Consider the following 27,318-nt stretch of genomic DNA (forward strand, 5'->3'; position numbering starts at 1 on the left):
TCCATTCAAACCAATAAGGGAGGCTTAGCGCAAGTTCCTCACCCTCAAGATGTTGTTCTTGTGGCAGTTACATGGGTCAGAAGGGTATCAGCATTGGATGCACTTTCCATAGCTAAGGGATTGTGTGTGTTTCTTAGGGAAAGGTAGAAGTCTTTTAAGACCTCCGCCTTCCCTACCACCATAAAATCACAAAAAAATCACAAAATCATACAAGGTTGGAAGAGACCACAAGGGCCATCCAGTCCAACCCCCTGCCATGCAGGATCCCACAATACAAAATCACAAAATCACACAACGTTACATCTGCCTTTTCAGAGTTTAGTTTCAATTTGTTCATTTTTGGAATGTTAACCACAGCACCCAGGCAGCGATTCGGGACATCAACATGAAATGCCTCTATTGTTGGACATCTGTAAGGTGGCCACTTGGGCAGCAGTTGTTAGGCATTACAAAATTGACTCCATTGCCTCAACCTTTGCAGCGTTTGGGTGGCAGGTCCTACACAGGTTGTGAAATCTTAAAGGGCGAAGTTGGCTGCTGGTTGTTCTCCCTCCCTTTTTGATGCACTGCTTGGTAAGATCCCTGACCTCTCAGGGCATCCTCTCTTGGTTTCTCCCCATCACTTTTTCTCTCTCTTTCTGCCCCCCATCACCCACCTGACCTCCCACCCACCCACTTCCTCTTCCCCTCACACCTGCAGCGGTGGCCGCTCGCTCACCTGCTTCCTCCCCACACCCACAGCTGCAGTGGTGGCAGCAGCTCCCCCAGAATCACAATGAATCTCTCAACTACGGAGATCAGTTCCTCTTAGGGTTGTCAGCTCCAGGTTGGGAAATTCCTGGAGATGTGGGGTGGAGCCTTGGGTGGTTGAGGTTTGGGGAGGGAAGCTACCTCAGCAGGGTATAATGCCATAGAGACCACCCTCCAAAGCAGCCATTTTCTCTGTCATCTGGAGATCAGTTGTAGTTCCAGGTGATCTCTAGCCCTCGCCTGGATATTGGCAACCCTAGTTCCCCTGGAGGAAATGGCTACTTTGGAGGATGGAATTTATGTCATTATATCCTTCTGAGGTCCCTTCCCTCTTCAAATCCCACCACCCCCAGGAACCACTCTTCAGATCTCCAGGAATTTTCCAACCTGGAATTGGCAACCCTTTTCCTTCAAACTGAACTGTCAACCTACCTTAATCTGTTCCTGTCTTAAGCTTTCCATCTCCTCTCCCTCCTCTGCAGCCTCTACCTTGGAAAACTATAGTCTTTCTCCACAGTGGAGACCAAATGAGCTTACATTAGTCTCCTCTCCTCCTTTTTATCTGCACATCAACCTTGTGAGGTAGGTTAGGCTGAAAGTATGTTACTGGTCCAAAATCACCAAGTGAACTTCCACAGTAAGATGTGGATTTGAACCTTGGTCTCAGAGACCCTGTTCTGAAGTTTTAATTGCTACACCACACTAACTTTAATAGGGTGGCTGCTGTTGAACTGTAGTAAGCAGCCAGACCTAGTTGAGTCATGCTAGTCAAGTAGTATCAAGTTACCAAGAGATTGCTGCCATGCCTAGGGTTGCCAACCTCCAGGTGGCACCTGGAGATCCCCCAAAATTACAACTGAACTGCAGATGACATAAATCTGTGGCTCCTGGAGAAAATGGCTGCTTTGGAGGGTGGACTCTGTAGCATTATATCTGTCTGAGCCCTCTTCCCTCCCCAAATCTTGCCCAACTCAGATTCCACCACAAAATCTCCAGGAATTTCCAACCTGGAAGTGACAACCCTAGCCAGGCCTGGCCCCAAGGGGTCCTCCCACAAAGGCCAAAATAGGCCTGGAAAGGGCCCTCTCCCCCTGCTTTTTCTGACAGAACCAAGCCTTGAAATGCTGTGGTTGCCTAGCAACAGCCACTGAGGGAATCTGTTGCTTAAAGCTGCAGGCACTCCATTTCTCTTTTTCATATTAATCTCATTGAATGTATATTTTTTTAAGTTTTCACATTTTTCTGCAAACCTGGACCCTTTTCATTTGTGGAAAGATATGTGTTGCCTGTTCACAGCTCCAGTCACTGGATTTAAATATCCAAAGAGTTGGCCGACTTTGCTATTAAAATATAAGATGTGAAATCAGCGTTTTCAGCTCTCTTGGAGTGATTTTCTTTTCTACCTTATGCAGTTCTCTAAGTTAGTGAACCAGCTTAAGTTACTGAACCAAGTTTTTGGGTGTGTTTTTTTAATCTGTGTCCGTTAATTTAGGGCAACTGTCCATCATTTTCCAAAGGGAGAAACAATATTGACAGAGCAAGCGCACATCAAAGGTAAACAGAGCAAGTGAGTAAATATTGCTATGAGCAGCACAACTTTGTAAAACTGGAATGGTTTTTCCTTCTTTATTTAATCTTTTGACATAGTGCTTTGTCAAGTCCAAGAATTTACAACCACTACAGGAACTGACTCCAGGTAATGAATTTCCTTTACTTATTTGGTCAATTGTTTTCATTTAAGAGAGAGACAAAGAGACGGAGAGACAGAGAGAGAGAGAGATCAGAAACCGCTGCACAATGTCTTACTTTTAACACATTGTTTCCAGTTATTCCATATTAGCAATTGCTTAAAGTTTCTTAAAGTTAACTGTGTGATTTTTAAAATGTATTAGATTGCTTACATTCTTCACATGACATAATTAGATGGATTAAAAGTAGCAATTCAATAATCAGCACAGATAGCTAAGGCAAGAAGGAGAAAATTATAATGTTATTCTAATGTGCACAATGAAGGGAGATAAAATGGTCTCTTTTTGTTTATACTGGAGGGATTTCAGATTAATTCTAGCGCAGTACAGAGCAGAATTTATATTGAAGTAGTTCACTCATACACCTGTTTTTGACATCTAAATAACGATGTGTGGTATTGTGGTTAAGAGTGTTGGATGAGAGGATTGTGTAGCCTGGGATTCAACTCCCTAGTCAAATATAAAACTCACCAGGTGACCTTAGAAACATTTTCTTTTTTACTCACCTGCCTGAAAGGGTAGTAAGAATAAAATGAACCCATGGAACCCAGTGTATGCTGCCATGAGTTCCTTTGAACAAAAATGTAACAGAGCCATCTTCAGCAATAATTCAGGCTACGGATCTAAACATAGTTTCTTTGAAACTGAAATTCATTAAATTCCCATTTAATCCAGTTAATTGGGTCCAATTTTTGAAGCTCCTTTGATTTCAAAGGGAGCGATTCAAGAACATGCTCGACTCTGCCTCCCGCTTAAATCAATGAGACTTCAGTGCCTAAATTAGCCAGTGTTGAGATACTAAAACCATTTATTCTGCAGTATGTGAACCTTACAGTGTAATCCTACAAAAATTTTGCTGGGAGGAAGTCTCATTGAATAGACTTGAGTAGGATCCCAAGCAGACCAGTTTCGGATTGCTCTCATAATCCTATTCGTGCTTACTATAGAGTAAGTTCTATGTAATTAATAGGGTTGCCAGGTCGCCACCGGCGGGAGATTTTTGGGGCGGAGCCTGAGGAGGGTGGGGTTTGGGGAGGGACTTCAATGCCATAGAGTCCAATTGCCCAAGCGGCCATTTTCTCCAGGGGAACTGATCTCTATCGGCTGGAGATCAGTTGTAATAGCAGGAGATCTCCAGCTAGTACCTGGAGGTTGGCAACCCTAATAATTAAGCATTTACCTCTGAATAAGCATACATAGGATTGGGTTGTTAGAAGGGGCAAAATAAGCAAATAATGACTGTCCTTATGTCCTTATGCTTCATGTATGTGACCAAAAAAACATTTCGTCACTCTATTATGAAAAACAAATTAGCAATTCACTCAGAACTACAAGGCCCATTGGTTAAATTTATGACCAAGATCCTGAGAAGTTCCACTGTGACCAAATTAATTATAATGTGTGGCTCATTCAAAATACAGATTTAAGTTCTTTCTTGCATTTCTTTTTAGGATGGCTTGGATTTTTCAAACCTTTTTTTTCATTCTGTTATTTTCTTCAGTATGTAGCGGTAAGTACTTAATTGATAAATAACTACTTCTTATGTATAATGTTTTGTGATGAGATATGTCCATGTTACTTTCTTCTAGACAAGTTAGGAAGATAAACTTGATATTCATGGATCTCCATCATAACATCTAGTTAAGGCTTTATGCTTAGGGCCAAACCACATGCAGGAAATCAAGGATCAAATCTAGCAAAGGATTATTCCAGGCTACAAACCTTCCCCACGTCTTAGACATTCCTCTTCTGTATTCGTTTCTTTGTGGAGGATCCACATATTGTGCCACTGAAATCATTCACTGCACTAGGATTTCCCCACCTTTACAGGGGAGTGGTTCTACTCTGATCAACACTCCTTCCTGTCTCACTGTTAACTGACATCAGTAGAGGTATCCCTCTATTACCTTCTTATAAAAAAGAACTGAATTGATGGACAATGGGAGAGGGCATGTTTTACTGTTCCCTGTGTGAGTTTCCCCAGTCTCTCCCCTCATCCCAGGCTGTTCTTAGAAGGCAAAAATTAATAACAGCACCTGTATTTTCCTTCATGGGGCTAAACAAACAATTGATGGAACTAGAACAGGACAATCTGGGGACTGGCAAGGACATGTAGGTGGCATCTAATTTCCATCTATCCTGCTATTTTACCAGTCCCTTCCATAGCAACCTCTATAGCCTCTCTCCTTTTCCTGCTTCCTGTCTCCTATCCATTCACCAGGCAACCTATTTTTTTAAACTGTCCCCAATCTTCAGCTATATTTATTATTTATATACTTCATTTATAATCCTCCCTTTCTTCACAATGGCGACCTCAAACATCTTACATCATTCTCCTCTTTTCCAGAAGGTTGGACCAAGAGTGTGTGTGAATGGGCCAAGGTCACCCCGTAAGCTTCCATGGCAAAGTGGAGATTCAAACCTCCCAGATGCTAGTTTGAAATCCTAACCACAACACACTAGCTTTCATGAAGTAGCTGCTGTTGAACATTAGCAAGCAGCCAGCCTGAGGTGAATCATGCAAATTGGGAGGTAGCAAGTTGCCTGGTGGTTGCTGCCAGGCCTGGCTCTGCTGAGTCCTCCCTCAAAGGCCAAAATAACCCTGGAAAGGGCACTACTCCCCCCCCGTCTTTTACTGACAGAAACCACAGCTTGAAGACTGGTGATACTGTTGTTGTTACCAAGCAATGGCCACTAAGGGCATTCATTTCTTAAAGCTACAGGTGCTGCTTCCATTATTAATTTAAACCCCACTTTTTGGTGTGTTTTTTAAAGATTTCATTTTTTTCTGCAAACCTTGGGCTTTTTCTGGTTTGTAGAAAGATCTATCTTGGCTGTTCATTGCTCCCATCTCTGGATTATAGTATCCACATATTTATTCATTTTGAGAATTAGATATATTGATAAAAAGACTAGAAGGAAAGAATCGGAAGATTCTGTATGTATCCATGGGGTTATCTGACATCTGTCTGCAGCCCCCCCTCAATTGCCTAGAAATTATTCTAGAAACCAAGAGGTACCTGTTTGCTCTGCCACAGCTGAACATGGAGGGGCTGAAGAAAAAGCAAGTGAAGCTGTTTACCTGTTTATTCAAATATTTGTATCCCATCTTTCTCAAGAGTCTCAAGGTAGCTAAAAGCAAAGTGTACAATCAAGAAGAGGTAAAAGAGCAACAATAAATATAACAAGCTGGCCAACGAAGAAAATGCATTAAGACCCCTCGTTCAGCTTTCCTCAGTAGTACCAGAGTCATAGTACAAGCAGCCTTAGATAAAAGCCTTCTCATATAGGGCAGATTGGCAAGCTCTCCATCAGAGAGCAAATGAAGGTGGTCTTCAGATCTCCTCCGGTTAGCTATTATAGAAAATTGCTCCAATGGGCAAAAAAACCAAGACTGGGTACTGGTATGAAGAGTTGTACTAAATAAATTGCATAACGTAAGCTTTTTTTCTTAAAGGTATTTTAGTCAAAGGCCTTTGCCCTATTTACGTGTTACATTTGTGTAAAAAAAACAGCATAGTTTATACGGCAACAAATGTTAACAGTTCATCCAGCTTTTTTTAAAAAAATTGTCTATGCATAACATGAGGTTGCTGTTTGTGGCCTTCAGAGGCAACTTTAATAAAAATGAAATAGGAGTCTAGTGGCACCTTAAAGACTAACCGTTTTTTCCCTGTCAGAGTTCACTTCACATAAGCTTATCCTGGAATAAATTTTGTAGTCTCTAAAATGCTGTGTGTGTTGTGTGTTAAGTGCCATCAAGTCGCTCCCGACTCATGGCGACCCTATGAATGAAAGTCCTCCAAAATGTCCTATCTTTGACAGCCTTGCTCAGATCTTGCAAATTGAAGGCTATGGCTTCCTTTATTGAGTCAATCCATCTCTTGTTGGGTCTTCCTCTTTTCCTGCTGCCCTCAACTTTCCCTAGCATGACTGTCTTTTCCAGTGACTCTTGTCGTCTCATGGCGTGACCAAAATATGACAGCCTCAGTTTACTCATTTTAGCTTCTAGGGTCAGTTCAGGCCTGATTTGATCTATAACCCACTGATTTGTTTTTTTGGCAGTCCACGGAATCCGTAACACTCTCCTCCAACACCACATCTCATCTAAAATGCTACTGGGCTCCTATTTTATTTTGCTGCTACAGACAAACTCATCTGGAACTTTCATAGAACTTCCCCTTCTGGTTGCATGGAAGTGACATTTGCCACTGGCAACTAATCAAGTGTCTATTTACAAGCTTGAAACAAACTTTAATAAGGAAGTAATTCCAGGAGAGGAGCCGTGTCAGGCCCATACCTGAATGGCCCAGGCTTGCCCAATCTCATCAGATCTCAGAAACTAAGCAGGGTCAGACCTGGTCAGTATTTGGAAGGAATACCATGGTTGTGATGCAGAGGCAGGCAATGGCAAGCTACCTCTGAATGTCTTTTGCCTTGAAAACCCTACAGGGTTGCCATAAGTAGGGTTGCCAGGTGCCCGGTGGTGGCAGGCAAGCCCCCACCAATCTACCCCCCTGCCTGATGACCAGCTGAGGGTCGGCGGGGAAATGGGCACGCATGCCTAAACACCGCGGCACGTCACTTCCAGTTTACTCCTGGAAGAGCTGCATCGCAAGGGGCCTTATACCACTCAGACTGTGAGTTTGAATGGTAAAGGCCCCCTTGCAATGCATTTACACCTGGAAGTGCAGCATTGCAAGGGGCTCTTTACCGCTCAAACTCACAGTTTGAGTGGTAAAAGGCCCCTTGCGATGCGGCACGTCCGGGTGTAAACCAGAAGTGACACGCATGTGCGTCGGCGCACGATCCCCTCAGCTCTGCCCCAAAAGCCTCCCACCGGAGGAGAGGGGGACCTGGCAGCCCTTGCCATAAGTCAGCTGTGACTTGATGGCACTTTCCACCATTGCAGCCTCTGCAGTCTGTTTCAGCAAAAATAAACAGGAGTCTTGTGGCTCCTTTAAGATGAACAAATTTCTATTCCAGCATAAGCTTTCATGGAGCGGGAAGCCATCCACTGAATTTGCATGGTGGTGTAATGGTTAAGAGAGGACTCTAATCTGGAGAACCGGGATGGTTTCCCCACTCCTCCACATGAAGCCTGCTGGGTGACCTTGGGCCAGTCATAGTTTTCTCCAAACTTTCTCAGCCCCACCTACCTCACAAGGTGTCTGTTGTGGGGAGAGGAAGGGAAGGAGAATGTAAGCCACTTTGAGACTCCTTAAAGGTAGAGAAAATCAGGGTATAAAAACCAACTCTTCTTCTCTTCTTCTTCTTAAGTTGAAGAGATTTCCTTAGGAAGCATCAATATCTTTAAACTCGTTCATCTTGCTGTGAATTACAAAACAGCCATGGGTGACCGAGGCAGCAGTGGGACAAGGGGCCTCCCTCCGATGTCTTTTTCAATGTCATTCTGTGTCAATGATTTATTTTCTCTGACTGGCAGAACTCAGTTATAAAACATTCCTGTTTGTGTTTTCACAAAGGCTGTCCTTCCAACAAATTAGGAAGGATCAATGATTGTATTTAGCAGCCAAAAGGTTATTTTTTGGTGACCCATGAAAGCTCATGTTGAAATAAACGTTGTTGCTGTTTAATGCGTGCCTGGACTTTTGCATTATATTAGAGGTACACGATGTGAGATGCGTGGGAGGAATATCGTATGTCAGGCCGAAGAGGTGTAGCACTTTGAATTTCTCTGTGAACAAAGAATGTCCCCGTGAGAATATTTGAGAATGCTAACAGCTGACAAAGCTAACAAATTGTGACAGCCATTAGGGAATAAAGGGATACATTTATGTTAGTTGAGGAACAGGCTGCTCAATTTGAAACCCCAGATTTCAACCCACAGCTGATGTTAGTGGGGAAGAAGTGGAGCAAATTGGGATCTGTGATATCCAGAAGCCCAGGGAGGAGGAAACAGTTTTTGAGAGGTGTAAAGTTTCATGAAGGAGCCCCGTGGCGCAGAGAGGTAAGCTGTAGTACTGCAGTCCAAGCTCTGCTCACGACCTGACTTCGATCCCAACGGAAGTTGGTTTCAGGTAGCCAGCTCAAGGTTCACTCAGCCTTCCATCCTTCTGAGGTCGGTAAAATGAGGACCCAGTTTGCTGGGGGTAAAGGGAAGATGACTGGGGAAGGCACTGGCAAACCACCCCGTAAACAAAGTCTGCCTAGGAAACATCAGGATGTGACATCACCCCATGGGTCAGGAATGACCTGGTGCTTGCACAGGGGACCTTAACCTTTTTAAAGTTTAATGAACTATTCCTTTTCTGCAAGCAGTTACAGTAACAGCTAAGTTTAACTTGCTTCCTTTTTTCAGGCCACTGTAAATTCTGGAATCAGCCTCCACTCCCTCATCTATTCTTATTGGAGAGGGGCTGTGGCTCAGTGGTAGAGTATCTGCTTGGCATACACATTAGGTAGTTGGTGATATGAAAGACCTCTATCTGGAGAGTTGCTGCCAGCCTGAGCAGCCAGTACTGACTTTTTGTTGGCAGAGTAATTAACACAGCAAAGGTGCACAACCTAATTAAAGTGTAGATAAAGCTTTATTCAGGAACTAATATGCTTGATAGTGAAGAGGATAAAGTGTCCTAACTATGGCCTTTTATGCAGGGACATTTCCTGCGGTCACCCCCGGCAACTGCTCCGGGGCTTCCTTTTGATCATGCATGCCTTTTCTGCCCGTCAGAGGTCGCCTTGCTCTCCCTGCAGGTTTTGCCCACATTTTCCAAATGCTGTTTTAGCCAGAATCTGGAAAATGCAGGCAAAACATGTGGGGAGAGCGAGGCGACCTCTGATGGGTGGAAAAGGCATGCATAATAAAAAGGAAGCCCTGAAGCAGTCGGCGGGGGATGACCACGGGGAAACATCCCTGCATAAAAGGCTGAGAGGGAGACCAAGAGTGGAACTTACGAGAAGAAGGAGGATATTGCTGTAAGAGTAACAATCTGGAGACAGACAAGGAATGGCAGTAAACAGGGGAGAAGGTGCTGACCTCACTGTCCTATCTAACTGCCCTCTTGTTGCCCCCTGCAGGGTCTTCTTCTCTGTACACCAGACATTGCTTATTCCAACACTTTAATGGTTCAGTGCTTTGATTCAATATAAGGCAGCTTCTTGTGTTCATGTATTCAACCTGTGATGAGATCAATATCCACTTTGTATGCCAACCCTTTGTATTATTCTTCCTCAGAATGTGTGTCTCAGGTCTATGAAAACACATATTTCCGAGGAGGTGATATCGCTAAGGTTTTTACCCCAAATGCGGACTACTGCCAAATAGTGTGCACATATCACCCAAGATGTCTATTGTTCAGCTACCTGCCAGGGAATTGGACTGAAAATGCAAACAGGTAACACTCAGATCTTTGTATGTCAGTGTGTATATGTCAGTGTGTCAGTGTATGTCAGTGTGTATTAATGGACCCACATTAATGGGCACATTAATGGGCACATGATCTTTACTAGAGCATCAATAAACTGACCATGGATTGAAATGCCTTGCTGAGACAAAACAGATCTGTATCTGGTTAACATTTGGATGGAAGACCATCCGGGAATCCTGTGTAAATCACTTTGAGTTCCATAATGGAAAAAAAGATTGGGCATAAATGCAGTAAATGTGGAAGTGGCTTTACAGTGTAACTTAAGCAAACAAGAGAAATCCCTGCTATAAGAAGTTTACAATTACATTTGAGCAGTAGGGGTGACTGAATGATTTGGGGATAAATTCTGGCGAAAGGGGAGAGGGGATCCAGTGAACTAACAAATGAGAAGAGAGGTGAGAGAGAGGAAAGTGAGAAGAATCCTCAGATGCTGACAATATTTCCAAATAAGGTCTTTGGGGGTGTAATGGAAGCAATCTTAATTACCTTACCTCACTGATCTGGGATGCATGGTAAGAAATCCCCTACTCCAAATTGGATTACCTGGAATGTCTTAGTTGAAATATGATGAAATGTGCTTTTATTCTTCCTGAAGCTTGATTACTATGGCAGACAAACCCTTTGTATTAAAATACTCTTGATTAAGTACTGGCAGGTCCTGAATAATAGTCAGAAGAAAGGGTAAAGGAAGGAGCTTATTTCTGAGGCTACTAACATTTTCAGAGAACTGTGATGTGATTAGATGGAAGTGCATCAGATTTCTATTCAACTGGTTCTCTGCCTTTGTAGTGTAAATGACCTGGGTGATGGCACAATTGTTTTCCCACCTTCCCTTCCTTAATACCAGGTTCGCATGCCTCCTGAAAGACCATGATAATCAAATGTTGCCAAAAATACCTCTGGAAGGAATCACGTCAGGACATTCCCTGAAACAGTGCCCTCAAGTCACAGGTAAGACCTATTCAAAGAACTACCACTCCTGGTTAATTTTGATGGGATCCAAGCAACTAGGTTTTACACATATCCACTTATAGTCAGATGCCATCTATTAGGCTCCTTCTGGGAACTCAATTCTCAAACATTTAGAGCCTCAATTCAGATCAGGACTGTCATGCATAGACATAATTGGATTATTCCTTCTCCCCTGTACTTTATCCTGATCTGAAAAAGCCCAAGGGGCATTATATACCTCAATAGCAGATGTATGTGCACTGATGGAACAAGCATCAGGGCAAATAGCACCCCCACAGCTGTTTCAGGTCAAGAAAACAGCACAGGGGAGAAGGAAGGAGCTCCTCTCCACAGTCTTGCTCTCAATGGGAGCTCACAGTCTTGAGAATTACCAGTAAGTCCCCAGCAAGCAACTCACAGATAATATCTGATTAGAAGTTGTTGTAGGGGACACATATAGAACATACTGTCTAATCATGCCATGAGGGGTGGGGGAAAGGAGAGAGAGTGAAATCAGTGAGCAAAATTCCTTGGTCTGGATAGCTGAAGGAACTGTTTCTTCTCCTTGCCCTGAGATCTTCAGAAGAGACCCTGTTTCACATGCTCCTGCCATCTGACAGGTGACAATTCAGTCCAGGCCCTTTGCCATAATGGATCCTCTTGTGGGATCCCCTCGAGATGGATGCTGGCACGAATCCCTTCATTGGTCTATTTAAGCAGACCATTTCCTTGCAAGAAAACTATCTTGCTCCGTTGCAGCAACTGATATAATATTTGACAATGCTGCATGCCACAGGCGTTTGATAAACATTTTAACAGGAATAATCACGATCGGTGTGGATCTGTTTTCTTCCGGTCTTTGCTATTGTGTTGTTTCCCCCAGCTTGCAACAAGGAAATCTATGAAGGATTGGATATGCAAGGTACAACTTACAATGTAACCACTGAAGCCAGTTATCAGCATTGCCAACGAAGATGCACCAATGAGATTCACTGCCAATTTTTCACATATGCCTCGTCATTAAATCAAGCAGCAGACCTTCGGTAAATAAAGTTTAGACTCTTACCTTTAAAAAAGAAGATAACAATGGGTGGCTTGATCCTATGGACTGGTTTTAACAAACTGTAGCTTGCCTACTGCAGCTAAAGCTACCCCACAGGTGAGACTGAGATAGTCTGTTGGGTACTGTGCCGCTCCCGGCATTTCGGGGGTCAAGGATGTCCCGGGATCCCGGGGAAGGGAGTCGCGAGTAGGGAGGGGCGAACCGCCAGGGAAAGTAGATGGATGGGAAGACAGGGGAGTTCAAGACAGAGGAAAAACAGTCAGTAAGATAGGGGAAGAGACAGCCGACAGAGCCAGGGAAAGACAAGGGGTTAATCGGGAGGATGGAGGGGAATCAGGAATAGACGAAAAGTCGGAGGGTGTGACGGTACAACACCTGAAAGGGCAGAAGCGGGCAACTGATGTTAATTGGTGGGTGGGACAGATTCTGCAAGGAAAAGGGTAAAAGGGAGAGTTAGTTTGCTGGCCGAGGAGGATACGGGTGTAGGAGACAACCACGGTGACTAGGTGGTCTGTTCCCAAGGACACCCCCGAGTGTTGGAGAGGGACGAGCGGTCCCTAAACTCGGAAAGTCTGAGGCTAAGCAAAACAGGACGAAGAGGGCTGGGCGGAATCAAAAAGGAAAAAGGACAAACAAGGTGAACCCAGGGCAAGGGTAAGGACAGGGGAGGAAGCAACGCGGAGCGGGCGACACGGACCAGGCAATAGGACAGCAGGTGAGCCCTGACAGGTACCTTGCCCTAAAGAAGAACAAGGGCACATGATCTTTACTAGAGCATCAATAAACTGACCATGGATTGAAATGAATCCCAGTTGTTGTTGATCTAGCTCACACAAGGGAAAGAGAGTGCTGGTGTAGCAGCATCAATGGTTTCTGCTATGCCAGTGCTTGGTTTGATACCAGGCCCCGGCATTGGCACCAAGGGATACATCGCCCATTGAGTGAGTTCTGGGATCTATATGCTTGATTGAAGAAGGCTAAGCTAATGGCCATTCCTACAGCTACAGTGAATTAACCTTCATACATGCTTTGGGATTTCAGCATCTCTCCATGTTCCAGAGGAAAAGCCAATTTCTCTTTTTTTCTGGGGGTAATTTTGAACATCTGATAGCAACAAATATCTGAGTTTTACTTCTCTGCTACTGAACAGACATGAAGAGAACCAGCAACACCCACCAGTTGACTCCTGTCTACAGTTTCAGTTCAGTCCACTTTCTCAACCAATTTCCTATTTCATCGTGAACTCAATTCTTGCCTTTTTTTCCCCTTCACCCAGTGGGCAATTCTTTCTACTGCCTTATATAGCTGTCTCCCCAGAAGATCAAGAATCCTTGACTGAAATATGTTCCCTTTATAGTTTGCTTTACTATGGTAGTAAGGAGAACTGGGATCACCTGAAAATAGTGAGTAGTGATAAGGAGCCCACAAATTTTGGCTGGCTGGCTTTCTTTATTTGTGACTTCTACTGCAGACCCCTCCTCCTACCCCCTGGTGAGCACAGGGGACACAGGAGAGGGAGAAATGTCCCATCCTCCTCTGGAGACATTTGGGAGCAAGAAACAAGTTCTCTGTGTGTGCCAGAGAATCTCGAGAGGACAGAATCTGTCTGTCCTATGTGACATGGACAGTTAGATCCTTTTCATCTCTGAATTATCTGCAGAGTGTGGGGAAAGGGAGATGAGTCTTTCACTTGGTGCTGGACAATCAGGGACTGGTGGTTACTGGCTTGTCCCTTCCTGGCAATCCCATTTGTGAACCATAGTTCTGAAACCATAAAACATTGCATAATGAGTACTATGGATTCTTTTCTTGACAGAGCAATCACGTGATGTTTGAGGTGGCTATCCAGAGTGTTCAAGCTGATTAACGGTCTTAGTTTCTCAGTCTTCTATTTAAGCCAGGGATTGCCAACCTTCTTTTTTAAAATTACATATATCTTCAAGTAATGCAAAATATCTTGAGCTACTCCCCCTCAGGTGTTTTGTTCTGTCCCAGAAACAGAACATAGACTAGGAACAGCACCAGAAATGATCAGCCAAATCCTATGGAATAAAAGTTGTTGTTTTTTTAAAAATAAAAAAGCCTAGAACAGGTGTTTTCCATGATCTTTTCCTGGGTCTTCTAAAGTGGGGGTCCCAAATCTTGTTGAACCTGTGGGCATTTGTAGAATTTTGAGAGCAGGGAGTGGATGCCACCACAAATTGGCTGCCATGGGGTACTGGAGCCAAGCAGCCTCACCAGAGCCATGGTCGAGGGCAAGGGAACTGGGGCGATGTCTGGGGTATGCCACAACCTGCTTGGACAGACAGCATGTCAGGTCACACATGTGCCCTGTGGCTGGCCTGTAGCTTGGGGTTAGCTGGTGTGTAGGTTGGGGTTGAATGGCCTGTAGCTTTGGATTGAACACCTGGCACAGATGGCAAGGGTGTGTGCCTGGAATGGCTGGCCTAAGGTACCCAAAGCCTTCAGGCATGCCCTGGCCATGAGTTGCCTGATCCTGTCCTAAAACCATTGACCCCAGTGACCATCACCACATCTTGCAGTAGTGAATACACAAGTTCATTATTTAATGAAGAAGTACATCCTTTGATCCATCTGCCAATCCATTTCATGAGGAGATCCAGAGTTCTAGTATTATGAAGGAGGGAGAAAATGTCTCCTTTTTGTTCCATTGCATATCTATAAATGATTTTTCAAATTGTGTGAGCTAAAGGGTCAGATCCAGCCAGCTTTCCCCATCAATTTCACTGTATTTTCCTCCTTATTACAACCTCTGTCCCACATGGCTTTTTTCCATGCAGGTTTCATGATCGCCAGCATAGCCATTTTGGTAGTCAAAGGGGGATCCCCCTCCACCCAGTTTCATCTGGAACTCTGGCTGGATCCATACCTACCACTCAAAGGTTGTAACCGTATTTTGGGATCCACTTGCTCGTTGAATAGCTTCATTTTACTAGGAATCTTTGCTGAAATATTGAAACGGAAATTTTGTTATAATTCAAATGTTATATTGTGTAATTGGCTTATTGATTGACTGAATAGATCTATTGGACCTGTTATCTGCTTTGAATTCCAGTGAGAAATGAATGTAAATGAAAATAAATAATACATTTCTCAGCCTTGTATTTCAGCTGTGCATCAACTTGCTAGAACTTTCTGACAACATACCATAATAAATTTGTCTCCCTTTCTTCTCAAAGCGTGCCAATGCAGCTCTTTTAGCAAAAGCTATATACATGTATCTCTAAGAAGCCTGAAGACTTTGGGCAATAGTATGGATTTCTAAATATTATTTTTCTTCTCATTCTCATTCAGCAAAAAATGCTTCCTGAAGCATAGCACCACAGGAACACCAGCCCAAATAAAAGTGCTTAGCAATGTTATATCAGGATTCTCATTAAAAACTTGTCAACTTGCTGAAACAGGTAAATGTGTGTATTTTAAAGGAAATGAAGGGGATGGTTAATTTGAGGCTATTTTAATACAATGCAAGATGTGCATGAGCATTTCATACAGCAATGCAAAATGCTACAGGGCTCCACGATGCATGTACAAGTGATGTGGATAGGGGTGTGCAAAAAACAAACAAACAAACAAAACAGTAGAATTCGGATTTGGGTCTAATGGGTTTTTTTTCCAGTAAACCCGGATATTCCTGAACCTCCTTGTCGGGAATATTTGGATTCCCAAAAACATGAGTTCCAAGACTGAAGAACAAAGCAGTGAAGAAAAATATTACATACAATAAACAATGTAATAAAGCTGGATTGCAGAATTAGATGACAATGTAATAAAAACACTGAAATATATCTAATAAATACTGCCTTAAATTCCACTAACATTAACTACAACTTTTCGTCTTTATCAGAATGCCCTTCTGAGTAATTCTGTGGAATGATAGGAGTAGGATTGCCAACCTCCCAGTACTAGCTGGAGATCTCCTGCTATTACAACTGATCTCCAGCCAATAGAGATCAGTTCACCTGGAGAAAATGGCTGCTTTGGCAATTGGATTCTATGGTATCAAAGTCCCTCCCCTCCCCAAACCCCACCCTCCTCAGGCTCCACCCCAAAAAGCTCCAGGTATTTCGCACCCAGAGCTGGTGACCCTAGATAGGAGTCAGGCACCAAGTGGGAGCCACCAGACACTTGGGTAGCTCTCACTCTTATCCATTTGAATCACCTGAATATTTAGGGTTGCTAGCTGTAGGATGGGAAATAACTGGAGATTGCTGGGGTGGACCCTGAGCTGGGTGGGGTTTGGGGAGGGGAGGGACTTCAATGCCATAGAGTCCAATTGCCAAAGCAGCCATTTTCTCCAGGGGAACTGAGCTCTATCAGCTGGAGATCAGTTGTAACAGTGGGAGATCTCCAGCTACTACCTGGAGGTTGGCAACCCTATGAATATTTTAATAGAGAACTTAATAACATGAAGACTGCACGGACTGTCTATGTTCTTTTTTTCTTTTCTTTTTTAATGCAGACTGCCGTTTGGACATTTTTCAACATCAGATGTTTTCTGGAACTTCCATTGAGAGGGTTTTTGCCCCTGATGTTTTTGTATGTAGAACAATTTGTACGTACCAACCCAACTGTGTATTTTTTACCTTTTACAGCAGTGAGTGGCAGGCAAAAAACCAAAGGTGAGTGCGATTGCTTGAGTTTAAAGATGCTGTAAAAATGAACATTAGGAAATTTACGAAGTGGAGAAAAATTGTAGTTGGTAGTGTTGGTCCAGTATGAAAAAAACCCCAAAATTATGTTACATGAAAAACATCCAAAAGGAACCGTATGTAATAATACTTGTCCTGGTGTCAACTAAAAAGTCACAAAGAAGTGAGGATTAGATAATGTTATCTGGTGGTTGGAAGGCATGTTTGATTTATAGGGTTGCCAGGTCCCTCTTCGCAACCGGCAGGAGGTTTTTGGGGCAGAGCCTGAAAAGGGCGGAGTTTGGGGAGAGACTTCAATGCCATAGAGTCCAATTGCCAAATCGGCCATTTTCTCCAGGTGAACTGATCTCTATCGGTTGGAGATCAGTTGTAATAGCGGGAGATCTCCAGCAATTACCTGGAGTTTGGCAATCCTAATGATTTACCTTTCAGGCAAAGCCCTACCATTGGATGGTAGAAGATAATCTTCCTCAATTTCTAGCCAGGAGGAGGAGAGAGTAGTTGAATTAGGTGGGGTGAACTTAACACATGTGGGAATTATTGTGTTTTTTTCCCCTTCAATTTATAGACACCTGCTGGTAGTTATTACAGCTATGTAGTGATAAACCAGAACACTGTCATACAATCAGAGTCCCAAGATTAATGCAATTTCTTACCTCTGGGATATTTCTCTCAGTTGGTTTCATGCTGACGCATGTAAAATTATCACACCAACATGGCATCTACTGGAACCATGGGTCCCTGCCAGACTTTTGTGGTTAGACTCTGTAAATATACCTTGCATATTGTTATAAATCTCAAAGCTTCCTTTACAGTGAAGCAAGACTGCAATTGTATAATCCTCAGACCCTTCTAAAGTTTTTGTGATTGCTAGGAACAGTTTCCGTTTCTGTACCCATCCTCTCCTGTTCTCCCTTATGCACTTAAAAAGGTAAAGGTCCCCTGTGCAAGCACCAAGTCATTCTTGACCCATGGGGTGATGTCACATCCCGACATTTCCTAGGCAGACTTTGTTTACGGGGTGGTTTGCCAGTGCCTTCCCCAGTCATCTTCCCTTTATCCCCAGCAAGCTGGGTCCTCATTTTACCCACCTTGGAAGGATAGAAGGCTGAGTCAACCTTGAGCCGGCTACCTGAAACCAACTTCCGTCGGGATCGAACTCAGGTTGTGAGCAAAGCTTTGGACTGCAATACTGCAGTTTACCACTCTGCGCCACGGGGCTCCTCTTATGCACTTAGACACATGCAAAAGATAAATCTAATGGAGGCTTGAAAAGCTCCATTATTGACTAAAGGGTGTAATCTAGGGTTGCCAGCTCTGGGTTGGGAACTACCTGGACATTTTGGGAGTGGAGTCTGAGGAGGATGGGGTTTGGGGAGAGAAGAGACTTCAATGTCACAGAGTCCAACTGCCAAAGCTGCCATTTTCTCCAGGGAAACTGATTTCTGTCGCCTGGAGATGGGAGATCTCCACCTGGAGGTTGGAAACCCTAGTATAATCTGGAATCTTCGTGTACAGTGCTAAAGACCTCAAAAAGGAAACAGGGCCACTTTTGACACCATGGAATGTCCCCTTGCATTTGTAAGTCAGGATTAAGGTACTCAGTCGGGTTACTGCTTTTTGGTTCATACAGCAGAGATGGGTATGCTTAAAACACCCATTTATTATCAGTGGCGAAAACGCATGGTTACTTTAGCCTCCTTTATTCCCTGTTTCAGCCAGGATTCAGCCAGGATCAAACACATGTGTTTCACTGAACGTGTGTTCGATCCTGGCTGAATCCTGGCTGAAACAGGGAATAAAGGAGGATAAAGCGACCATGCATTTTCACCCAATGAGTCACAAGAATGGGAGCAACTGGTTTTAGAACATGGAAGTAATGCAGTATATACCATTAGCCAACAAACAGTACTAACTAAGCAGGGACTCTACCCCATAAAACTAAACTAATACAAATAGCAGGGAGGGGAGCATTATCATTCCAGGGGTAATATATACAATAAACCCAGTGCATCTGGCTTGCCAAAGTTGTAAAGCATCACATCACACGAAAGCATCACAATTAAACCAGGCCACAGTAGTGAAGGTGCCAAGGCAGACAGTGCTGTAAGATGAGAACCACAGTCTATATCCCAAGGAAGGGATTAAATGCCCTGCAGAAGGCTTGGCAAACAAACAGATGCCCTAAGCCAAGTCACATGCTATAAAACAGGGCAAAAAACAAACAAACAAACAAAAACAGGCAGGTAAACAAAAACCTACACCAGCCAGACTTACCTGGGAGAAAAAGATGCAAACCACTGTCATTATGTAATCAGCCTTGTTTTTGATTATTTTTGTTGTTTTAGGTATATTTGTCTCATGATGACATCAAAAAGTGGAATACCAGATGGTTTCATAGAGGCAAAAAATGTTTTGTCTGGCTTTACTCTCATAAACTGCCGGAAAATTATACCTGGTAATTATGGGTTGAATCTACTCATTTCCACCAATGGAAGTGTCTCTCTGTGTGTGTGTGTGTGTGTGTGTGGGGGGGGAATTTGTATGAATTCCCTCTTCTGATGTACACCTCTCTGATTCCCCCTTTATGCTGTTCCTGAAGGCCCCCTTTCACCCATAAGCAGCATTTCGGAGAGCATTTTAGGAGGGGGAGAGGTGAGAAAGTCCCGCTCCAAGGATGAAAATTCTTTCCATTAGCTGAGATTTACTGTAAAACCCAAGTCCCCCCATATAAAATAACACTACCTCCAGAATATCATACTTGATCAATCTCTTATTAAAAACATCTCAAGACCCTGCATGATGATAATATACTGGTCTTTTTCAATGCTTACAAAATATTACAGCCTGTCATTCTCAGATTTATCCCAATTTAAACTTTCTGGGGACGGACCTGAATGTGGAGTATGTCGATGGGCCGAAGGCATGTCAGAAACTTTGTACAGACACTGTCCGGTGTCAATTTTTTACCTATTTTCCAAGCCAAGCTTCTTGTAACAGAGAACGGTGAGGAATTACTTTTTAAAACAAATGCTAGAAATTACTAAACAGTTCCATATGCTAGGTCATGTATCTAAACTTGATTGCTTAATTTCTTTTCTTCATAGTAACTGCAAATGCTACTTAAGAATGTCAACTCATGGGTCTCCGCACAGAATAGTTTCTGAGAATGAAAAGGTTTCCGGCTACTCTTTGAGACTTTGTCAAGTGAAAGAAAGCCCTGGTGAGTAAAACTGAGCAGTCCTCAAATCTGTTTTGCTAGAATTCAGCCCTAGAACTTGTGAAGTGAAAGAAATGAAGGAATTTGAGCATGCACAGTTTGGGTTCCCAGCAGAGCGGGTCATAGCTCTCATTTTTTCCCTGAGTTTCCCCCATGTTTTTCCAGACCACTGCAAAGCTGGTCTGAAAAAACACAGGAAAAGCTTGAAGAAAAACCTGGAGAACAGTGGCTGGCAAATAATACTATAAATTTCTTCCATTTAATTCAACCAGAGTTGAAAAGGCTTGTTCTTTCATGACACCTGGTGGACGCAAAATGAACTTGACTAATCAGGAGCTTCACATGATCCAGATTCACTGGCAATTTTGTATTGTCCATTTATTTAAGTATAACTACCCCTTATTTATCCCCACTGGGGACTGAAGAGAATTATTATTTTTTGCTGTCAAGTCACAGCTGACGTATGGTGACCCCGTAGGGTTTCAAGGCAAGAGACATTCTGAGGTGGTTTGCCATTGCCTGCCTCCACATCACAACCCTGGCATTCCTTGGAGGAAGCCCATCCAAATACTAGCCAGGGTCAGGGCTGAGAGTGTGTAACTGGCCCAAGGTCACCCAGCAAGCTTCCATGGCAGAACGGGGATTTGAACCTGGGTTTCCCAAGTCCTACTCCGTGGCTCAGTGGTAGAGCATCTGTTTGGCATGCAGAAAGTTCCAGGTTCAATCCCCGGCATCTCCAGTTAAAGGGACTAGGCAGATAGGTGATGTGAAAGATCCCTGCCTGAGACCCTGGAGAGCTGCTGCCAGTCTGAGTAGACAGTACTGACTTTGATGGACCAGGGGTCTGATTCAGTATAAGGCAGTTTCATGTGTTCATGTGTTCACCTTAACCCCTACACCATGCTGGCTCTCTACAGATAAATACAAAAATATAATTTAGACAGATGAACCCAAAAGACCATACAATCCCACTCTCGGGTTGATTTTGGATCCACCAGGTTGGTTCACTCAGGCTAGTTCACAGGCGACAAGCCAGGAGGATAAGAGAGAAGAGCCCATTGGTTGCCTGCCCTACAATTCACACCAAAAGGCTCATGGCTCTGGCCACACCAGGCTTTAATACTTGCAACAGGAAGAGAAAGAGAAGCTCAGCCCAGATCTCCAAGTGCTGGCAAACATTTTCTCATGATGCTCCACCCCTGTCAATGAAACTGTTAGATAATTTGGTGGCAATGGGCAATTCACTGCCCATTTTCTAAAGTTTCATTGTGAGTTGTGCTCATAGCTTTCAATATGTGACATTAAAGAAAAGCTTTAAAATCTTTAATAAGTTACTGAATAAAATACAAGTTACGTGCTTTTGATTAACCTGTGCAGTAAGTTGTAATAAGCTCCAAAGAAACACCTGTTTGCATTAAAAACACTAAATCCAACTTGGCAGTAAACATTTAAGAATTCTCTTAGTATGTGTGCAGAAACCTTTATTGCACTCGAGGGTTGTTGGAGGAACAAATTCTAGTCTTGGAGAATGGCCCTGGCAAGTCAGCTTGCATGTGAAGCTATCAATCCAGAAGCATCATTGTGGTGGATCGATTATCAGTGATCGATGGATATTGACCGCTGCTCACTGCACAGAAGAGTGAGTAAAACTCCTGACAAGTAAATAAGAAAGACTGTGTGTGTGTTAAGTGCCCTCAAGTTGCTTCTGACTCATGGTGACCTTATGAATCAATGTCCTCCAAAATGTCCTATCCTTAACAGCCTTGCTCAGGTCTTGCAAACTGAGGGCTGTGGCTTCCTTTATTGAGTCAGTCCATCTCTTGTTGGGTCTTCTTCTTTTCCTGCTGCCTTCAACTTTTCCTAGCATGATTGCCTTTTCCAGTGACTCGTGTCTTCTCATAATGTGACCAAAGTACGACAGCATCAGTTTAGTCATTTTAGCTTCTAGGGTCAGTTCAGGCTTGATTTGATCTATAACCCACTGGTTTGTTTTTTTGGCAGTCCATGGTATCCATAACACTCTTCTCCAACACCACATTTCAAAAGAATCCACTTTCTTCCTATCAGCTTTCTTCATTGTCCAGCTTTCACACCCATACATAGTAATAGGGACTACGATGGCATGAATTAACTTGATCTTGGTGGCCAGTGACACATCCTTACATTTAAGAATCTTTTCTAGCTCCTTCATGGCTGCGCTGAGTATGGTCTGACTATATTCTGAGACGCAAAATCTGAAGCTTCAAAACGATGGGTTGTATCCTACCACCCCACTCAGCTAATGGCAGCCCATTCCTAGAAGCCTTCCTCTGATGGAAGGGCTTTTCTGACCTAAGGTTTTTGATCCAGGAGGAATGTGCCACCACTACCTGGACAAATTGATAGGATACAACCCAGTAACATTAACAAATGTCTGGTTTCAATGGGCATGGCTGAACATGATTTCCTTTGCTGATTATACACTTTAGGGCTGACTTGAAGTGTGGGAAGCGGTTCTCTGAAAAGAAGGAACACTGGGGCACTGCGCTGTGTAGTATTCAGTGCATCATTCCTTCAAGTAGGCTGTTCTAGATGGGCTTATCCAGGGCACATGATGTGGGTGTGTTGTTAAAGACAGGTAGGTTTCATCCTAAATCACTCTGAGCATTGAATGAGACAAGAGGAAGACCAGGGATAAGTGGAGTAAAATAAAACAATTCTCCTTTGCTTCAGGTCCTTCCTTATCTTTTGGCCATCTTTGCTTAATATGTAGAGATAACAGAATGGAGGTTGGGGGAGGCAGGACCTGCTATGGTCATGAATTCACAATCAGGGATAAAGTGGTTAGGTTAGGGATAAAATTTGTTAGATTAAAAACTCAAGAGAAAGACAAGAGCTGAACTTTTGATTAGATTGGACATGGGGCCATGGGAAAGTCTTCAGATTTCCCCCCCAAAAGAAATACAATATAGTACAAAGTGTTTAATTTTGTACTTCTTTGATGTCTCTTCACTTAGCCTTCTGATACCTGATGTTTGGCGGGTCTATAGTGGAATTCTGAAGCAGTCAGAGATAAACGAAACTACCCCCTTCTTCAAAGTGCAAGAGATTATTGTTCACCCTGAGTATGAGATTTCAGAAGAAGGATATGACATTGCTTTGATGAAACTTGACAGACCCATGAGTTTTAGTGGTATGTGTTTATTTTATGTGAATTTCAGTGGTATGTTTATTTTCACATCTTTACCTTAAGAAATTCAGTACTGCCATCTAAAAATGAAACCGACTTTACTGGCATTGTGTGTGTTTGTAAAGTGCCATCAAGTCACAGCTGACTTATGGCAACCCTGTGGACTTTTCAAGGCAAGAGACATTCAGCGGTGGTTTTCCATTGCCTGCCTCAGCGTAGTGGCCCTGGACTTCCTTGGTGGTCTCCCATCCAAGTACTAACCAGGGCTGATCCTGCTTAGCTTCCATGAGCTGATGAGACCAGGCTTGCCTGGGCCATCCGGGTCAGTGCATTACCCAGTTATTAAAAAGGAGCAGAACTGGCATTCCAGAAGGAAGTCAATGCATCTTTAAAAATGAAAGCTCTTTCCCTTCTTAACCAATTTAACTCTTTTAAATGGAAATTTAGATTTACAGCAACCTCTCTGCCTGCCAGCCAATGAAGACACAAAGGAGAACATGGGATATACCAATTGTTGGGTGACTGGATGGGGTTACACCAAAGAGAGAGGTATTATACAAACATACTTAGATGTATATAATATCTATATTTTCAAATAATGCTGTGATGTTAAATGTTATAGTTTTCTTTAATATGAAATATACTTATACCATGCTGCCTTGCAACTTACTAACAAAAACTGGGAGCGTTTAAATGCATACCTAGGGTTACCAGGCTAAGAGTGGGAGATCTTTGGGGTATAGACAATGGGGTGATGTCACTCCCAGGAAAAGCCTGGAAGTGATGTCACACCTCCTAAGGAAACGCAATAACTAATGAGATACTCTCTGTGGAGTTAGGTACTATGCATAGGTAGGGTTGCCAACCTCCAGGTACTAGCTGGAGATCTCCTGCTATTACAACTGATCTCCTGATAGAGATCAGTTCCCCTGGAGAAAATAGCTGCTATGGCAATTGGACTGTATGGCATTGAAGTCCCTCCCCTCCCCTGCCCTCCTCAGGCTCTGCCCCAAAATCCTCCCGCCAGTGGTGAAGAAGGACCTGGCAACCCTATGCATAGGATTTAGAGATGTGAGCATAGTTAACAGGATGGCTGAGATCGTGTTCTCTTTGTTGACTTGTAATTGAGTGGTTTATGCTGAATCTGGAGAAGATGGCAATAACTTTCAACCCATAGAAAGCAGGTTCTTGGGTTTGCAGAATCAACATGGACTTACAGCCAGAGGACACAGGCCTGAGTCACTGGCTTCTTTTTATGTCATTTATACATTGTTTATCATTTATACGCAATCATTGCACAAAGTATGTTGAAAATGTGTAAATTTTAATGGGAAAAGTTTAACATGAGAAAACAAAAAACAGCACAAAAATAAAGTCTCGTAGGTTTGATTCACAAAAGAGAGAAATGAAATGGATAAAACCAGCAGATAGCATCCTTTGTCCCAGCACATAGTTTGGGAATTACTATGCTAAAGTATTGATATTTTTCCCACCATGATGTCACTTATGTCATTTTAGGTGAAATACAAGATGTTCTACAAAAGGTGAATATCCCCCTAATAACAAATGCAGAGTGTCAGTTGCGATACAGAGACTTCACAATACACAATAAGATGGTTTGTGCTGGCTACAGTGAAGGTGGAAAAGATGCTTGTAAGGTAAGAGCAGCTTATATTATTAGTTTGACAACATAGCCTCGCCACAACTTATTTCAGTTTAGCTGCAAAGAATTCTGGTGTTAGTCATTTGGGAAAAGTACTAGAAGCCCATCGTCTCTCCTTAGTATTCTCCTGATTACAGTTCCCATGCTTCCTTGGGGAGATAATATTTTTAAAAAAAACCTTTGAATACTGGGAGGCAACATCAGGGGAGACCTTGGCCTCTATGCCATTTGTTGGCCCTCCAGAGCAACTGGCTGGCCACTCTGTGAAACAGGATGATGGACTAGGTGGACCACTGGAGGTGTGAAGGCCCAGGACAAAGCTTGGAAAAATTGGGAGGGAAAGTTCCCCCATTTTCCAAGACCCTTTCCCCCCAATTTTCCCAAAGGAAAAATTAGAAATTTGGGAGAGTACCGGTAATGAAAAAAATCTCCTATGAAATATTTTCTCTTTTAGAATGAGAGAAATACTTTTCAAGACAAGGTGGGCATGCTTATAGACATATATAGCTCTTAAATACAAGATATGTTTCTGCACATAGAAGGATAACTACATGTCATGAGGGCAGCATGCAGGGCTTTCATTGCTTCTCAACTGTTGCATGCCTTCTGTTGTCCTTTTGACCTGAGATACATATCTGCACAGTTTGTATAACAAGAAGCTTATTGCCCTACGTTCCTGGTGGGGGGGAGAGGAGGAACAAAAGAGCAGAAGGAGGTGGTGCAGAATGTGTCAAAGGCTCAGAGGAAAACTCTGAAAGTTTCTTTGAGAACTAAGCTCTCTCTAACCAGTAGCCACAGAAGGAAGAAGACAGTAACTAGCTGGAACTACATCTAGCTGCACAGATATTATTATTGACCCTTTGTGAGAACCCTTTTCTGACCAAATAATATATTTTATATTATTTATAAAGTAAATCTGTTTTATTATTTTATATTATGCATTTTAAATAATTTATCTCAAAGCTTGTGTTTTCTGTTTAACTCCTATTTTTTCTACTTTTCAGATAGCAGAAATTAAGGTACATGTGCTAAGGTAGCATAGGGTGCATCAACTTGGGTATATTTGCAGTTTTCCTTGTAGAAAATGAAGGCATTTATCACTGTTAAATTCCATAAATATGTCAAATATTTAAATTTTATATACTAAGTAAGTTATAAATGATGCATTTTATATTGTTAAAGTAATATCATTAGTTTAGGTTTGATAGAACAGTATTTCAGATTTCCCCCAAAATTTCCATTTTTGCCCCCAAAAGAGAAAAAAAATGTTTTTTCATGTGTCTTCAAAATTTCCAGACATTTTAATATTTGAATATTCTTATGCAGTCCATGAGTCATGCTTCTCTGTAGTAGCTCACAGAATCAGTCAGGAAGAAAGAGTATGAATAGACTGCTGGGATGTTTGTGGACATGCTAGAAGCACTGATCTCTCTGACTTCGTATTAAAAATCTGAGTTGTATCTTTTTGTGATTTGTTTATACACATGGGCTTAGTTCATATGCAACACCAGATCATGATTTGGCATTACATGAGCAAGCCTTGGACTAACAAGTTGTCTCCTCTCCCTATTTTCTCACCTTGCATAGTCCTCCTCATTTCCACGGCAGTCTGTAGTTTGCTGTGACATCTGAGCTCTGACACATTTGGATTTGTACTTGCCCTCCAAATGAAATTTGGAAACTGAAATATGAGTGCTGTTTCTAATTCTAATTTTGGAGGACACGTGCAAATCCTAATTTGCTGTTTAGGGTGCAAGAACAGTATGCCATGAAACGGGACGCCAGGAAACAACTCTTGAGTGTTGCATGTTGCGAACCAAGTCTTGGTAGCAATGGGTTGGTTTTACCATTGTTAATTTGAATACCACATTCTAGATCTACATCCTCACCTAGGCCTACTGATGCTACATGCATGTTTTCTTTCTCTGCTATAGGGAGATTCAGGTGGACCTCTGTCATGTAAGCACAAGGAAACCTGGTATCTAGTTGGTATCACCAGCTGGGGTGAGGGATGTGCCCGTCCAGAACACCCGGGAGTTTACACCAATGTGGCTGAGTTTGTGGAGTGGATTCTAGAAAAAATTTCATAGAAGGCATATTCAGTGATATAACAATACCGTGATGTCATACAAACATCTGATTCTGAAATTCTCTGAGAAAGATGTTAGAAGGTTTGTAAATCTGTTCCCTCTTGACAGTTTAGCTGAAAAAGGAAGCCGACTTGGGAAACTGTCACACAGTCTCCAGTCACATTCTTCAGAGGGGCTTATTTCCAAATAACTTCCTAATTCATTGCTGACTTAGACCCACCTAAAATCATTGAAATCAAAGGTGGGTTTAACTGCATAGGAGACTGTAAATCTAAAATGTGGACAGGAAAAGTGTTACACTTTGGAATAAAGAACTGATTGCATTACAAATGAAAATAGAATGCATACATTTATCAATAACTATATTTTAATTCAATGTGGTCCATGGGTGTGTCCCACCGACAAAATGTCACTACGACTATCTCACAGCACACTTTTACAAATGTCTTTTGCCCTTCTTTGCAGGAGGAAATGTTACAACTGTTCTGGTTTCTATTGGCTTACCTCCTATGATGTTACAGAAGGCTTCGCAGATGAGAACTAAAATAAACTTAGAAGATGTTATAATTCCAACAGTGCCATCCTTAGCAGAGCCACATG

At 42.7% G+C, this 27,318-nt stretch overlaps 1 protein-coding gene across 1 annotated transcript; it reads left to right on the forward strand.

Annotated features, from left to right (window-relative positions):
- The first annotated feature begins 3,950 nt into the window (after window positions 1-3,950).
- On the forward strand, window positions 3,951-26,718 carry KLKB1 (kallikrein B1). The gene is made up of 12 exons (XM_056855432.1): window positions 3,951-4,008; window positions 11,724-11,883; window positions 15,219-15,328; window positions 16,387-16,546; window positions 18,925-19,034; window positions 19,423-19,582; window positions 19,684-19,799; window positions 21,261-21,435; window positions 22,793-22,968; window positions 23,413-23,514; window positions 24,484-24,623; window positions 26,563-26,718. Exons 1-12 carry the CDS (start codon window positions 3,951-3,953, stop codon window positions 26,716-26,718), a joined length of 1,623 nt encoding a protein of 540 aa, XP_056711410.1.
- The last annotated feature ends 600 nt before the right edge of the window (window positions 26,719-27,318 follow it).

Source organism: Euleptes europaea, chromosome 9 (assembly GCF_029931775.1).
Source record: "Euleptes europaea isolate rEulEur1 chromosome 9, rEulEur1.hap1, whole genome shotgun sequence".
Lineage (NCBI taxonomy): Eukaryota > Metazoa > Chordata > Lepidosauria > Squamata > Sphaerodactylidae > Euleptes > Euleptes europaea.

What these genes read in the sequence shown, in the direction of transcription:
- KLKB1 (XM_056855432.1), top strand. Translation starts at nt 3,951, where the DNA reads ATGGCTTGGATTTTTCAAACCTTTTTTTTCATTCTGTTATTTTCTTCA. An exon ending in GCTTCTTGTAACAGAGAACG is followed by an intron (nt 19,583 to 19,683) that starts GTGAGGAATTAC and finishes TTTTCTTCATAG; the next exon opens with TAACTGCAAATGCTACTTAA. An exon ending in GGGTTACACCAAAGAGAGAG is followed by an intron (nt 23,515 to 24,483) that starts GTATTATACAAA and finishes ATGTCATTTTAG; the next exon opens with GTGAAATACAAGATGTTCTA.